We start from the raw sequence: 14,771 nt of genomic DNA, 5'->3' as shown, positions 1-14,771 counted from the left end.
GTAAGGTTTAGATATGATACTTTGAAACCCCCCGGATACTAGCCACTTCACCTTAGCAAAATGCACATGGTCCAAGCCGTCGCTTAACCAAAGCTTGCTTAGTCCCTCACTCTAGTATCTCGCTTGATTTCTTCACCTATTCTTGCCACATTAAGTTTAGCTTGTTTTTAACATCAACAATGAATTCCCATTTGAAATCCTATTTAAATGCTTGTTCTTGATTGATAAAAAATATCCTATGAATTGCAAGCTTCCAATAATAAAACCAATAAGCACCACATAAGCTCATATCCTTTTATCATATACACATGAGGTCTTGCAATGTCCGATTGTGAATATCACTATTCTTTTCTTCATGATCCCTTCACTCGTCAATCAAGTTATCACATGATTTGGAGACTTATAGATCAACTATCATAGAACATATCTCCAAGTTTCACTTCACCCTTGCTTTTCATTGATCTTTCATTTGCATTATGGGATCACACACTTGCTTGCTATCTTCATTGTGAGCCATATAATACACATTCAACACATGAGTCAATATTACACTATGAATATAAGAATAAAATCCTGCTCACAATCTTAGGCAAACAAGTTAGTCCTTTAATCATTTTGTCATTCAATTCATCAAAACCTACTTAGGAGCCTAGATGCACTTTCATTTCCTGTGTCCCTACTTTGTTCTCCATGGTAAAAACATCATCACAGTCCGGACTAGCAGCGGCTCTTCTTCTTCTTCTTCTTTTTTTGCAAATCACAAAGTACAGACGCAGACGCTCACATACACGTACGCACACTCGTCCCTACGAACACACACATGCAACCCTACCCCTACGAGCACCTTTGAAAGATTGAGGCGGTAAATCTTCGAGATTGACAAAGTCACCACACTCGCTGTCGACGGGCACGTCGCCTACCACTAAAAGAATAGGACCAGTTAAATCCAAGAAAATGTGAACACTAGTGCTAAGTCGAGGACTCAAACCTTAATGGGTTGGTTCCACCACAAAGAACCTTACCAACTGATCTACGTTCAGCTCGTGCACATCACATCCTCTATGGAGGTGCTGTTGTAAAAAACTTTCTTTACATGGAGGTTCATGTCACTGGATACTGCTATACTACAGGTTGTCATGCTTCAATTCACTATTGGCCTTTGTGTGAAGATGAATATGGTGGTGTGCTGTTGGTTTGGTTGTCAATTTGGTAGAAGTCGACATCACGAAACAAGCAACACATGATGAATTATTGAGTTCAAATTTGAAGATTTTGTACTTCTATATCTTTCTCTATGTTTCTTCTAGGTTTCATGAGGCTTGTTGTGTACTCACTACTACACAACATATTTTTAGAGCCGGTTAACACTCAACACCCACTCCTAACAAGGGTATATCTGCATCACTGATGAAAAGAAAAGGACCAGACCCAAGACTGCAAGCATACTAAGCTTGGGGAGCCAGCGACCTAGCAAGGAGCTCCTGGAGTTTAGAGGCACCTACCATACACCACAGGGTGCATTCATCAGCCACAACTTGTATAAGATTGGGAAGGTTTGACGCTAACCCTTCATACATGCAAGAATTCTGGTGTTTCCAAATCTCCCAGGCCACAAGGATGATGAGAGAATTAAGCCCTTTTCTCAAATCATGTGGCACCGTTCTGATAGCTTTTCCCCACCAACTAGAGAAGCGAGTTGCCATCAAGTGGGCACTAAGAGCAACTTCAAGGGTTTCCCAAAAAGTTCTTCCCCAAAATTATGTATTGGGGGCTCTTTCAAAAAGTTCCCCCCCCAAAAGATATCAACCAATAGCATATTGCTAAGAACTAGCCCCCAATATTTCAAAAATAGGCCGCATCATCATAATTGGGCTCAGCCCGGTGCCTCCCTGCTCTCTCCCCGTCTCATGCTTTCTTCTTCTTCCTCCAACCGATTTGCACGCGCCTCCAATCCTCCCCCGCACCTGCGCTTGACCATGCCGGCCCGCAGCTCTGCTCCGTGCCTTGCCTGTACTTGGATTGAAGCTCAATGGTTGGATGGAGATTAATCAAAATCCCTATGAAAAGAGATGAGTAGAAGCTCATCAGGGTTTACAGCCAGAGTTCACGTAGCTCATAAAAAAGAAACTCGTGCCGTAGTTACAGGAGCTCGCCCGTGCCCACGGTGGAGCACGCGAGCCCCTAGCCGCCTGCTCACCATCCCCGCCAGCCCTTCCAGCGCCGCGCGCGGAGCTTGACCCCTGCCAACCATGGCCACGCCGCCCGCGAAGCTCACAACAGCTGGCCATGGCCGTGCCGCTCATGGAGCTCACCCGACCCTGCCTTCAACTCGTGCCGCACTGGTCTCTCCTTGTGCCGCATGAGGGATGGAGCAAAACAGCTCGTGACGGGGGACCAAGGACATGCCCGCCCATGCCCACCCCATGTCGCTGGCTAGGCTACCTGGGCGCGCACCTGCTTGATCTCCTCCCTTTCACTTGCTTGTATTGCCGGATTGGGGAAGGACCACACCCCCACATATATGCGAGGCGACGGAGGTGTTTTTCGCGTCCGCATATTTTTACAATATCAGGAAGGATGGTAAGTTTTTTTTTTGTTTTTCCCCTAAATAAGATTTTGGGGTAATTTTAAGGGAGGTTTTGGAGTTGCTCTAAAGTACCCAAATTCAGATGATTCAGGACCAAAAACCACACCTGGCTACTGAAAACGCATGAAACTAGTAAATGTTGAATAGATTCCTCAACCTGGTCACAAAAGGGACATGTAGCACGGTGGGGCAGACCTCGTGTAGCTAATAGGTCTGTAGTCCAACATCTATTGTTGATGGCTAACCATAGAAAGAACTTGCAGGGAAATAGAGCCCAGCTTTTCCAGATCCTCCTCCATGGGATGAATTTGATTGTTCCAATGAACAAGGCTGCATACATAGGCTTGCTGTTGTATGTCCCTGACTGGTTAACTTCTAGCAGTACTGATCAGGAACATCCTACCGTAGAATCAACTCATCAACTAAATCCCAAATTAGCAGATATTCCAAAAGCGCCTGAACTGTTAGAGCTCACTTAATGTCCTTCACCCAATTTCGATTTTGGAGTGCTTGAGCCACTGTTCGGCTTTTAACTATTCTTTTTGGAATTGCCTTGAACAAGTTAGGTGCTAATTCCTCCATGGTTTTGCCATTCGACCAACGATTAGCGCAAAAAAAGGACAAACTCACCATTCCCAACAATTGCTTCCATGGCAATACTGAAGAGCGCTTGTGCATTCTTAGTTACCTGGATTTGGAGACCAACCCATGGCCTAGCAAGGTCTATTTTTTGGGCCGAGAGCCAATCTGATGCGTAGAGCCCACCCAAGGAGCTCCAGGTTATGAATGCCCAAACCGTCATACTCCAGCGGTTGCTGAACCCTCTCCCATGAAACGAGACAGTTACCTCCATTAGCTTGTTTTTGCCCTTTCCAAAGAAAACCCCTGCCCTTCTTATCAATAGCTTTGATTACCCATTTTGGGAGGTCCAGAACTATCATTTGGTAAATGGGAGAAATTGTCAACACCACTCTGACCATTACCAAGCACCCAACCCTATTCATCAAAGAAGCTTTCCAACTTGGGAGGTAATATGCTATCTTGTCAATCAAGGGTAGAAACACCTCTTTCGTTGGCTTGTGGATGGTGAGTGGGAGGCCCAGGTAGGTATAGGTAAAATCCTTAGTTGCACAAGCCAGGATCTCCGAGGTGTTTTGTATATCCTCTTCTGAGCAGTGGATGGGAGAAGCTAAGCACTTTGCCAAGTTGGTACGAAGTTCTGATGCATGCCCAAAAATGTCCAGGAGAAGTTTCATGACCTGAAGGTCATTAGTTGAAGGTCTAAGGAAGATTGCAGCATCATCCGCGTAGAAAGACAACCAATGTGTAATCTGTGGAATGGTCAGTGGTTGCAAGAGATCTTCTCTGGTTGCAAATTGGACCAGGGAGTTTAGCATATCCATCACAAGAATAAATAGCATTGGGGAAAGGGGTTCACCCTATCTGAGACCCCGATGATAAGAGAACAAATCCCCTAGTTCACCATTCATGACAATCCTGGTAGAAGAGGTGGACATAATCAGGCAGATAAGCTCTCGCCAATGCTGTCCAAAACCCAAATACTGCAAGACTTCAAGCAAGAACGACCAAGAAACATAGTCAAATGCTTTAGAGATATCTAGCTTGAGAAGAATATGGGCTTGCTTCTTCTTGTGCAAAGATTTTACCAGCTGCTGGACAAAAAGAAAATTGTTGTGAATGTTTCTTCCCTTGACGAAGGCGCTTTGATTGGTAGAGACCAGCCCAGGCAGCAAAGGGGAGAGTTTGTTGGCCATAATCTTTGTTACCAATTTAGCGAAACATTGAATAAGGCTTATAGGCCGGTAATCCTTTACCATAAGAGCATCCATAAGAGCATCTGACTTCTTTGGGAGAAGGGAGATGAAGGCTGAATTGAGGAGCCCGAACCGAAACACATGTCCCCGCTGGATGGCCAAGAGAGCTGACATGATGTCAGCCTTGATGACGTTCCAGCAAGATTTGTAAAAGTGGCCGGTGAACCCATCTGGACCCAGTGATTTATCAAGTGGCATGTCCTTGATAGTTTCCCATACCTCATCCTCTGTGAAAGGATCATCAAGAGAGGAGAGGTCATGTTGTTGAACTCCTAGAGCAACAAGGTCAAGGGTATATTCCCTTTCCTCGGGGGAACCAAGCAGGTTTTCATAAAAGTCCAAGACAGCCAAATGTTTGTCCTCCTGAGAGGTTACCAACTGAACCCCCCCCCCCACCTGAAGCTTAGCAATGAAATTTTTCTTTTTTCTGTACCGAACCTGCTGATGGAAGAATGATGTATTTGCATGCAGAATGAAGGAGGACATGGAGGCGGCTATTCCGAAAAATATAAGATAATAAGTTAGATGTCGATTACACACCTGAGGTTGGTAAGAACTGAGGGACAATGCCCCCCTCACTGGGCCCATCAGCGAAGCAACTGCTACTTAATTGGGCGGTTTGCTTTCGTGCAAGGCCCCCGCTGCTGGAATAGGCGGTTGTCATTTTCAAGTAAACGCCCCACCTCAGAAGGAATTCTTGAACGCAACCTGAATATTCAGGTTGCGTTCAAGAGAGGCCAAGCCGAGACAGTGGAGCTCGAGCTTTTTTTGCAGCCCTTCCTCACCTGCTACAAGGTCTCAGGACTCTGTTGCAATTTCAATCGGTGGATGATCACCTTCGCCATTTCCAGCTGGAGCATAATGTTCCCAACCTTACATTGCCCCCATTTTTGGAGCCCTTTGCTGAACCGCTGCAGTTTGAGAAAGAGACCCACACCACCGCGCAAGTACTCGCCACGGGAGCATCCCAATTCTGTTGAACTTCTTTAGTAAAACCTGGTATCTTTGTCCAGAAACTTTCTGGAACCTTCGCTTGCCATAAGTGCTGACCTTCAAACAAACAATAAGGGTGCAGTGATCCGATACTGTCGCAGCCACACTTGCAGGATTGAATTAGGGAAAATCTCCTCCCAGCCAAGGCAACAGGATGCTCGGTCCAACCTGACAAGGGTGGGGGAGGATCTTTCATTCGACCAAGTGTATTTGCACCCTAAAAGTGGTATTTCTTTGACTTCCATATCATCTAGAAAGCACCTGAATCTTCCCATCATAGCTCTGTCCAGATTTGCATTATTTTTGTCAATATCTTGATAAATGAAGTTAAAATCCCCAGCTACCAGCCAAGGCCCGATCCACAATGACTGAATATCCCGAAGCTCCTGCAAGAAAAGAATCTTTTCCTCATCCTCCTGCGGCCCATATACTCTGGTGAACCACCAATTGCGCCTTTCTTGTTCAGCGAAGTGAACATAAACTGAATAAGTGTCTACCCGAGTGGCAATATTCAAGCAATTAGAACACCACCTGCAAATCCATTTTCTTGGACGAACCATGCTGTCATCCGCTCCTGGAAGTCGAATACAAAAAGAAACACGACCGAACCACATTGCAAGGCCCACGCCCACTGGACCTACCTGCCCACAAGGACCACGTTGCCCCTACCAGAGCTAGTCGCGCTCACGTCGAAGCCAGCCGTGCCACACCTGTGATGGTAGGGTTGCCCCACGCTTACTGCACCGCCCATCGGATCTAGCCACCCTGCATGCCTCCCGCATCGCCATCGAGAGCTGCTCCATGCTGGCCAGAGCCTAGGCTGGCCGCATTCGCCATCGTGCACGGGTCTGCACTAGCTAGGGCCCCCGCCATCAGTGCTGGCCAGGGCCTCTGCTGCTAGCACTGCTGACTTCCCATGTGCAGCCGAGGCTGGGTGTGCCTAGACCTGAGCAAAATAGGCCTGACCCAACGGCCTGGCCTGAGCCCGACGAGCTAAGCCCAGCCCGACACTCATTTAGGGCCGGGCGTGGCGCTAATTTTCGCGGATCGAAAAAAATGGGCGGGCTCGAGCCTAGCCTGAATAATAAAATGAATTAAATTTAAACAAACAAATTGTGGGTGACCCAGCCCGAGTCCGAGCCCAGCCTGAATTGGGCTCGATTTTGTTGGCCTGGTAGAGTTAATGCGCGGGCTTGGGTGGAGATTTTGGGCCTGAAGAAACCGGACGTTTTGCCAGCCTGGCCCGAGATTTTCTTAGGTCTAGGTGTGCACCGCGGGTGAGCGGCCCCGCGCCAGTCGATGCACTAGCTTGAGCTGCACCTAGCTGGCGACCGCCCGCCGATGTCGCCGTCTCCGCAATGCATCCTGCACCGCCATGGTCGCCTGCGTCGTCGTGCTTGCCTACCTCACATGCACCGTGTTGAATGGGAGAACAGGGACACTCGGGAGAAAGATGAAAGGATAAGGCGAACTAAGGAAGAGATAGCAGTTAAGAGAGAGAGAAGAGAGGAGAGGGGAAGAGATGGTAGGGGAGAAAGAGATAGGGGGAGAGAAAGAATCTTGAATCAGCATGACATCAGATTGTTCATGATGATTTTTAACCGCACCTAGAAACCGATTTCTAGGTGAGGGTGATGTCATCACCCATCTCTGATGGTATCACCCGCTCCTGAAAATAATCACCATTTCCAAGAGCGGGTGATGGCATCACCCGTACCTGAAAATATTTATTTCTAGGAGCAGGTGATGGCATCACCCATACCTAAAAATTGATTTCTAGGTGCGCATGGATTGCTACAGTGTGTAAAGACATTTTTAGAAAATGTTCATCTTTTCATCCACTCCTATAAAAAAAGATGTCGCTCTTACAAAACTGAAATGTCCTTTGCGACATGAATGTCAATTGTGGTATAATGCACTTTCGTTAGAGGATGTCTGGAGTCAGATTTCTTCTATTATCTCATAAAGCTCTTTATATGCTATTTGAAAAGGTGATTGAGAAATACCGAAGGTTCTTTTTGAAGGGGGGAAATACCTTAGGGGGCACATGTACTCATGGGTAAAAATGCGTAAATACGTAATTGAACTAAACTAATGAAGAGCGTCAAAAGGATAAGAGGCAAAGTACCACGCATCCCAGTCTATGGTAGCTTTGCTTGAGATACTCTGATGATGTTCTATCACTTCGTAGCACCTATAGCTGTTACACAACTGAGTATGTCCTGAACTCCTGGTGACCTAGTTTACCAATCCTGGACAACCGGAGAACTCAACAAGTTAAGGTTGGGCATTTTTTGTACCTACAATGCTGGTTCTTTCATGGCAATTGCGATGTAGGATAGTGTCTTGACCGGCGTTATTCGCGATATGGCATAAGATGCGAAAGGTCCACTCAAATTTCTTTAGGTTCAGTTGATTATTTACTGATTTGTTTGCTAATCTCTTTAATTTGAGGATTTTTATAGGGTCCGCTTGATCCGCTCACCTCGCCTTGCCCACTCGCCTCGCCTTGCCCACTTGCCTTGCCTTGCCTGGCAAAGTAAAGCAAGCTTCTAACGTCGCGTTTGCTTTTCTTGCCAGCTCTCCTTTGCCTTGCACTTGGTGGTGGTGCAGCTCCACTTGATGGAGACGAAGGTAGATTTGGTGGCAGCGGAGATCGATTTGGCAGAGGAGAAGGTCGATCCGGCGAGCGTGAAGGTCACTTTGGCAATGGAAAAGCTCGATTCGGCAATAGTGGAACTCAATTTGGCGCTGGAGAACTTTGATTTGGTGGTGGAAGAGCTCGATTTGGCGTCAACGGAGCTCGATTTAGTGTTGGAGAACTTCGATTTGGTGGTGGAAGAGCTCGATTCGGTGGCAAGAGCTCGATTTGGTGCTGAAGAACTTCAATTTGGTGAGCAAACTCCGCACCTGCGTAGGCTGTTGCGGTGGTGCTATTGACTCCGCTGTAGCTCGGCTGCCCACCGCATGCACACGAGTCGGTGAGATGACAAGCGAGCAAACCTTGCCCACGCCGGAGAGCCGATTTGGCTCGCCTGCGTGGGCAAGGATTTCCTTGCCCAGCCGAGCAAGTTTGTTGGGCAAGCATAAGAAGCAAGCAGCTACCAAACTGGTAGCCTTGGCAATCAGCCGGCAAGGGTTCCAAACAGACCCATAATTGTTGGAAAAAAAACTAAAGCTTGATAGTGTGAAAATTGGAAAGTACTTGACGATGAATTGTTGCTGATCTGAGCTTTGCATTGCGTATCTACAAAGAGATGTGCATGCATTTATTTTTTGCGAATCACACGGTACAGACGTGAACGCTTACAAACACACGCACACTCGCCCCTACAAACACACGCATGCAACCCTACCCCTATGAGAACCTCCGAAAGACTGAGCCGGCAAACTCTTAAGGTTAACGAAGTCACCACTAGCGCATCGCTGTCGATGGTCACGTCGCTTACCACTGAAAGAATAGCGTCGGTTAAATCCTGGAATAAATTCAGAAAAATGCGAATAGTCGTGCTGAGTTGGGGACTTGAGCTCGGGTGGGTAGGTTTTACCACAAGAAATCTTACCAGCTGAGCTACGCTAAGTTCATAGAGGAATGCATGCATCGTATTAGAGCTGTTCGTACAAAATTTTAGGTAACACACATAAAGAAGAACCGTATATATATGGAAGCATCGATCGATCGAGTGCATAGCCGTAATGTACTGTATCTCTTTATCTTTGGGCACCTCGAAAATGCAAACCCAACCAATGCAAGAAACACCTGTAGCTACAATGCTATATATGTCTATCCTCGACGTCCACTAATTAACTCATCAATCTCCTAATTGCACACCACAGATCGATCGTCACTTAATACTAGTCTGCACGTAGGCTTCCAATCGGCCACGTGCTGGGTCGGCCGCCGGCCGCGTCCTTGTCCTCACGCTGCAGCTGCTGCGGCTGCCTGTACCCGCGGCGGCTGTGCGACACGCGCTTGGACTCGCCCCACCTGTGGAAGTCGTCGCGTTCGGAGCCGTCGGCGTCGTCGCACTCGGGGAACACGGTGCCGTTGTACCGTACCCTGTCGTGGCACACGGTGTAGAGGAGGTGCCGCCGCCGGAACCGCCGCATGGCGGCGCGCTTGGCCGGGGTCATCACCGCGAACTCCGCCGTCATCACCGCCACCGCGCACCTCGCGCCGCCGCCGCCTCCTCCGACTCCGACGGCGGCCGGGCAGCCGCTGAGGACGAGCTTCGAGAAGTCGGCGGCGAAGGGCGCGTGGGCGTAGTCGACCTTGTACCGCCCGCCCTCGGTGGCCCAGGCGGAGCCGTCCCAGATGGTGGCGTACACGGACATGGGCTTGGAGGGGAAGTCGCCGGCCATGGCCGGCACGCGGACCACCTCGCGGATGGGGGTGCCGTCGACGTAGAAGACGATGGCCGTCGGGGTCCAGGCGACGGCGTAGGCGTGGTGGCGGAGGGTGGGGTCGAAGGGGAGGAGGTAGCGCTCCTCGCGCCCGCGGGAGGTGCTGCCGTTGCCGTAGATATTGGTCTGGACGCGCCACTCGTGGCCGCGCCGGTTGCCCAGCAGCTCGAAGTCCACCTCGTCGTGGTTGCGGGGGAACACGTCGCCGTTCGACAGCTGCATGCACGTTCAGTTCAGACATACTACAAAGCACATTCAGACATACAGTGCACTGAAGCTTGTCTAAAATGAATGGAAAATTAAAAGAACAGAAAATAGATATGAGCAATCAGAGACACTTTTGTCTTTTGAGATTGAGAAGAACTGAAGAAAGAACAATAATAAGACATGGGGAGAGCTATCTAACAGACGAGTATTGGGAGGCCTCTCACACCCGAATGACTCCAAGCGCATGCGCCGTAGGCGCCGCAGCAAGAGTAGCAGAGGAGCTCGTCTTCCCCAACCCCGGCGACGGCGCCGATGAGGTTAGTGTTGGGGTTCGGGATTCGGTTTCGGGGTTGGGATTAGAGTTGGGGGTTCACCGAAATCTGGCGGTCTTAGAAGAAAGATTTGGGGGCGGCAGGATGGCCCGGCGGTGGTAGCGGGCGCAGGGCGGCGAGGGCAAGGCGCCGGTGACGCCGCCGGCCGGGGCGGCGGTGGATATCCGGTGGGGGGGAGCTGGGGCGGGGGCGTCAGTGGCGACGGCGGCGGCGGGGAGGCGGGGATGGGGAAGAAGGAGGGAGCCGCGTGCGGGGTAGGGTGGCGCCGCGACCGCGGACCTCCGGCGCGACCCTACCACGCCGCGGCTGGGCGGCGGCACGTGGGGGCGGGGGCGGAGGTCGTGCCGTTTGACCTGCTAAAGCTCAAGGTTGAAGACCACCTGGAACCGTTGCATGCCCATCTGATGGTGGAAAAAATCGAGTGTATGGGCTCCTGGAAATGCTCGAGTGTACTATAGACACTCCCTAAGACATACTGGGCGTAGCAGAGTACGTGCATCACATGACACGTGTTGGGTAGGAAGCATAAAGATGCAATGCGTGTCTACAAGGTGACGCGAGGGAAGGATTTTTTGAAGGCGCCGGGCCGCCGGCGCCGCCCACTTCGTCTTTGATTCTGAAGCTACTATATGTGAGTGCGCGACAGGTACATGTCTCCTACCATTTCCACTCAGCAGCATGGAGCTAGGCAAATCATGGGCGGCCAACATGCCTCATGGACATCATCATCAAACGATGTTTTGGCTTAGAGCAACTAACCATCAACCACTCGATCATAACCACTAAGCCAATGGTGCACTACTTTTTTCCAGCGAGCAAAGGTAGACGAAACGAATGAGATACAAAGGAGGACATTGCCGTTAGTTACTCCATAAAAATGCGGATTCCGTTACATCCACTTTGCCGGCCGGCCGTGAGCAAACATATTTTTTTGTTATTTTTTTTTATGGTGAGGTACAATGAACAAACAAAGGACACACGGACAGCAGTGTTTTTTTTTTGTTGTTTTTCTCTCGGTTAATCAGACAACATATTTGTTTCAATCAGAGGATCAGATTGTTTAATCCAGTTGATAGATATGGATACCTAGTTACGACTAAGAGTTAATAAACCACATATCTGTAACCGCACAGATATAGTGCATCTAGATATGTTTTTAGATAATAAAGGCAGTGTGCATCTAGATGTCTCGAGCAAATACTTGTGCCCCCCCAAAAAAGTTAAGCGTTGCCAAAGTATAGTCCAATACTTGCGGCCAGAGGAAAACGAAGACGACGTCTAGTCCGATCCTCCACGCGCCTGCACTTTCCGTTCGTTCGGACGGCATGCGTCGACACGTCTAATAAAGCGAGGTGAACTGATATGCCTTTCGGTCGAGCCGTTCCTTCTCTTCCATTTGTAGTGCATGCCGTAGCGAAACTAGATAGCTACCTTACTTTCTGGTAACCAACTTGTGTACGCACCCGGGTCATGATGCATCGCCAATTTCTATGGCCGATAGATGACCGATTACTTGGCAGACCACCGTAGCAATGATGGGAAGAAGAACGCATGTATGTGTTCATGCATGTGAAGAACAAGACTACTACTTCAGAATTTTGATACCCGCCAACGGGCAGGGCCTCGAATTTTCTTGTTTTTAAGGGGATCAAAAATTTTGTTGATACAAGGAATATGGCCACCAGATTTCACATCAAAACTTTAGACTAGTGTAAGGAATCGGGCCATGTTCGCTACAACTAGCCATGGGGAAAAGAAAAAAGGAAATTAACACTAAGTACTTAGTTTGCTAGATGCCGTTAATCTTAAGGTATCAATAACTATTCGCATATTGTACTGGAGAGATATATCGATGGAACAGGCCGGGGTGTTGGAAGAAGAGACCAGATGGAGAGTAACTTACGTAGAAGGCGACGACGACGCCAGCGGTGTGATCGTCGGGCAGCTTGATGGAAGCACTGAAGTATCCATGGTGGTACGCCGACTTGGACACGAACCCGGAGCCTGATCGATGATCGTCATCATATCAGTTATAAGAAAGAAGAAGAAGAAGAAAGAAAGAGGAGTCAAGAGGAGGAAACAAAGATGCTGCAGAAAATTGAAGAAGAAAAGCAGGCATCTATCCCTACCCGTGCGGCGATCGAGTTTGAGGCGGACGGAGCGGCCGTCCGGCGACCGGACGAGGTTGTCGCCGCCAAACAGCGGCATGAAGCCGGCTTGGAACGGCACCGGCGACGTGTCCAGCGACGCGGCGGCGAGAACCGCCGCCCAGCTCACCATCATCAGCGCAACAACAAGAGCTGCGGCACATGTGGCCGCCATGGCTAGCTGCTAAGCTACCTCTACCACATACCAGTGCGTCCTATATATGGCCGAACAACGGTACCGGCCGGCCTGCTGGTGTTGTACTTGTACACCTGTGCAGTGCACCGCCACTCCACGTTTGAGTACGCGACTTCATCTATCTGAGCTAGCTCTCTCTCCCCCTTTGAATTGTTTGTATTTTTGTTGCTCTTCGTTTCTTACTTTATTTCTTATACAGATGATGATGTGTGCGGGTAGGCTATATACGTATCTCCTTGAGATAGCTAGGTGAAAATGGCTTCTGTGGATGGAAGGAAAGGGCCGCCGGGCGTCATCGCGATATGGACGCGCGCCTCCTCCCTCCAATCAACTCAGCACAAAACTACAATCGGAAAAGGGACAACAACAATTCAGCACGAATTTGTACCTCGTCCTGAACGCATGATTTAGACAAAACGAAAAACTAAGCCGCAGAGCTAGTGTTTGAACGACTCGTCTCGTGTCACCTGTCAAAAGGCTACGCATGTATGCACACAAGGCAGTGGGATAGTAGCGTTAAGAGCTAGCCATCGAATCATGGTTGCATCTACAAGGAGTACATGACCACGGCACTCGTACAATTCAAACACGCCCATCGTCAGCCTCATCATCTTTTTCTCTCTTTTCTAACTTGTATGCGTAATACTAATAATATAGGTTTGCTCGACCTGTGATGAAGACCGACCGACCGACCGATTCTTTGCATGTGTGTAGGGGTTAGAGTGTGGTGATGAGTAACTTTCTTTACGTGCCACCGCGAATGAGTCCGTGCTCGACGGCGACGTTTCACCCTCTCCCTGCACTAGTCACAGAAGGAACCGTCATCAGTATCTACTCCAGTGTCCAGAAGCTCAGCACGTGAGCACGCACCAATAGCAATGTTAACCCATCAATCTAGGCAAAGCAGTCGGAAGGAGAAGGAGATAAACATGAAAAAGAGGGAGCATGGACGGCAGGAGGAACTGATCGGCTGTCCACACGCATTCCCGCTTTCGATCAATTGGATAGCGCATGCATGCCGATGTGACCTCCTCTGGTGACGACGAACCAGCGGCCCCCCGGAATCCCATTTCAGCGCCGCTATCTACTCCAGCACAGACTGAGCGGGTCGGCATGCCATGCCATGCCCTTGCATCTCCTGGCTGCACCTTGGACGGAGTTGGAGCGATCACGACCTTCGTTTGCCAGCCAAACAGTGCAGGTGCAGCCAGAGAGAGAGAGAGAGAGAGAGAGAGAGAGAGAGAGAGAGAGAGAGAGAGAGAGAGAGAGAGAGAGAGAGAGAGAGATTCGCACCTCATCGACGGACGGATGGATCCTCTCTCAAGTCCAAAGCTATAAGCCCAGTGCCTGTCGCGGTGTCGCCTGCCGTTTGTGTGCTCAGCATCTACCTGCTATCTGTATCTGCATATACTGACATACCATAACGTCGACGGCTGTGGTCACGGCCGGATGGGAGGAAACCCCCCGCAATCGACGGGAAGGAAAATGGGTGGATGGATGCAACATGTATGAGCTTGCATTCATACAATCATACTCCAACATGTGCAATGCAAAAATTTGTGGTGTGTCTTTGGGCCAAGCTGAAGCCCATTTTAGGATCAATTCCGTCCGTACAAGACAGACAGACAAACAAACACACAGACAGACAGCCAGTCACACGAATGCTGGGCCTTTGAGCCCAAGCGACCCACTATACAATTTGATCGCGCGGCCCAACAGCAGATGCTGACTACCCGGCGGTCAGATTCTTCTTCATTCCTGCTCGGTGAGTATTTTGGCGGTCAACGCAAGCACGACGAGAAGTATGCGAGTAGGCGGCCGAAACTGACACGTCAGACGTGTGATTCCGGGCGGTGAAGACGACAGAGGGCACAACACGAGCCGTCAACGCGGCTTCCAGAAGCTTATCGACTCGTCTCATTCGGGCTGTAACGTACGCTAACGCTGCCACGTGACTTGATAGCGGCCGTACTTTAGCAGCTTCTGCGAGTAGTAGCTGGGTTGCATTGCACCAACCCTGCGTCTGAGACGGACCGGCCGGCGGGCGGCTGTTGACTGGCCGGCGTACTA

The 14,771-nt window shown here is 49.5% G+C and overlaps 1 protein-coding gene across 1 annotated transcript; it reads right to left on the bottom strand.

Moving 5' to 3' along the window:
* Positions 1-9,103: 9,103 nt before the first annotated feature.
* On the bottom strand, positions 9,104-12,968 carry LOC117835643 (probable xyloglucan endotransglucosylase/hydrolase protein 28). Its single transcript, XM_034714992.2, has 3 exons — positions 12,488-12,968; positions 12,262-12,362; positions 9,104-10,035 (listed from the first exon to the last, which is right to left on the bottom strand). The coding sequence occupies exons 1-3, from the start codon at positions 12,678-12,680 to the stop codon at positions 9,271-9,273; spliced, it is 1,059 nt and encodes a 352-aa protein (XP_034570883.1). The 5' UTR covers positions 12,681-12,968; the 3' UTR covers positions 9,104-9,270.
* Positions 12,969-14,771: the final 1,803 nt, after the last annotated feature.

The sequence above is a fragment of the Setaria viridis genome, chromosome 9, assembly GCF_005286985.2.
Source record: "Setaria viridis chromosome 9, Setaria_viridis_v4.0, whole genome shotgun sequence".
Lineage (NCBI taxonomy): Eukaryota > Viridiplantae > Streptophyta > Magnoliopsida > Poales > Poaceae > Setaria > Setaria viridis.
The sequence above is the reverse complement of the archived record's forward strand: the minus strand, read 5'-3'. Positions and strand labels throughout refer to the sequence as shown.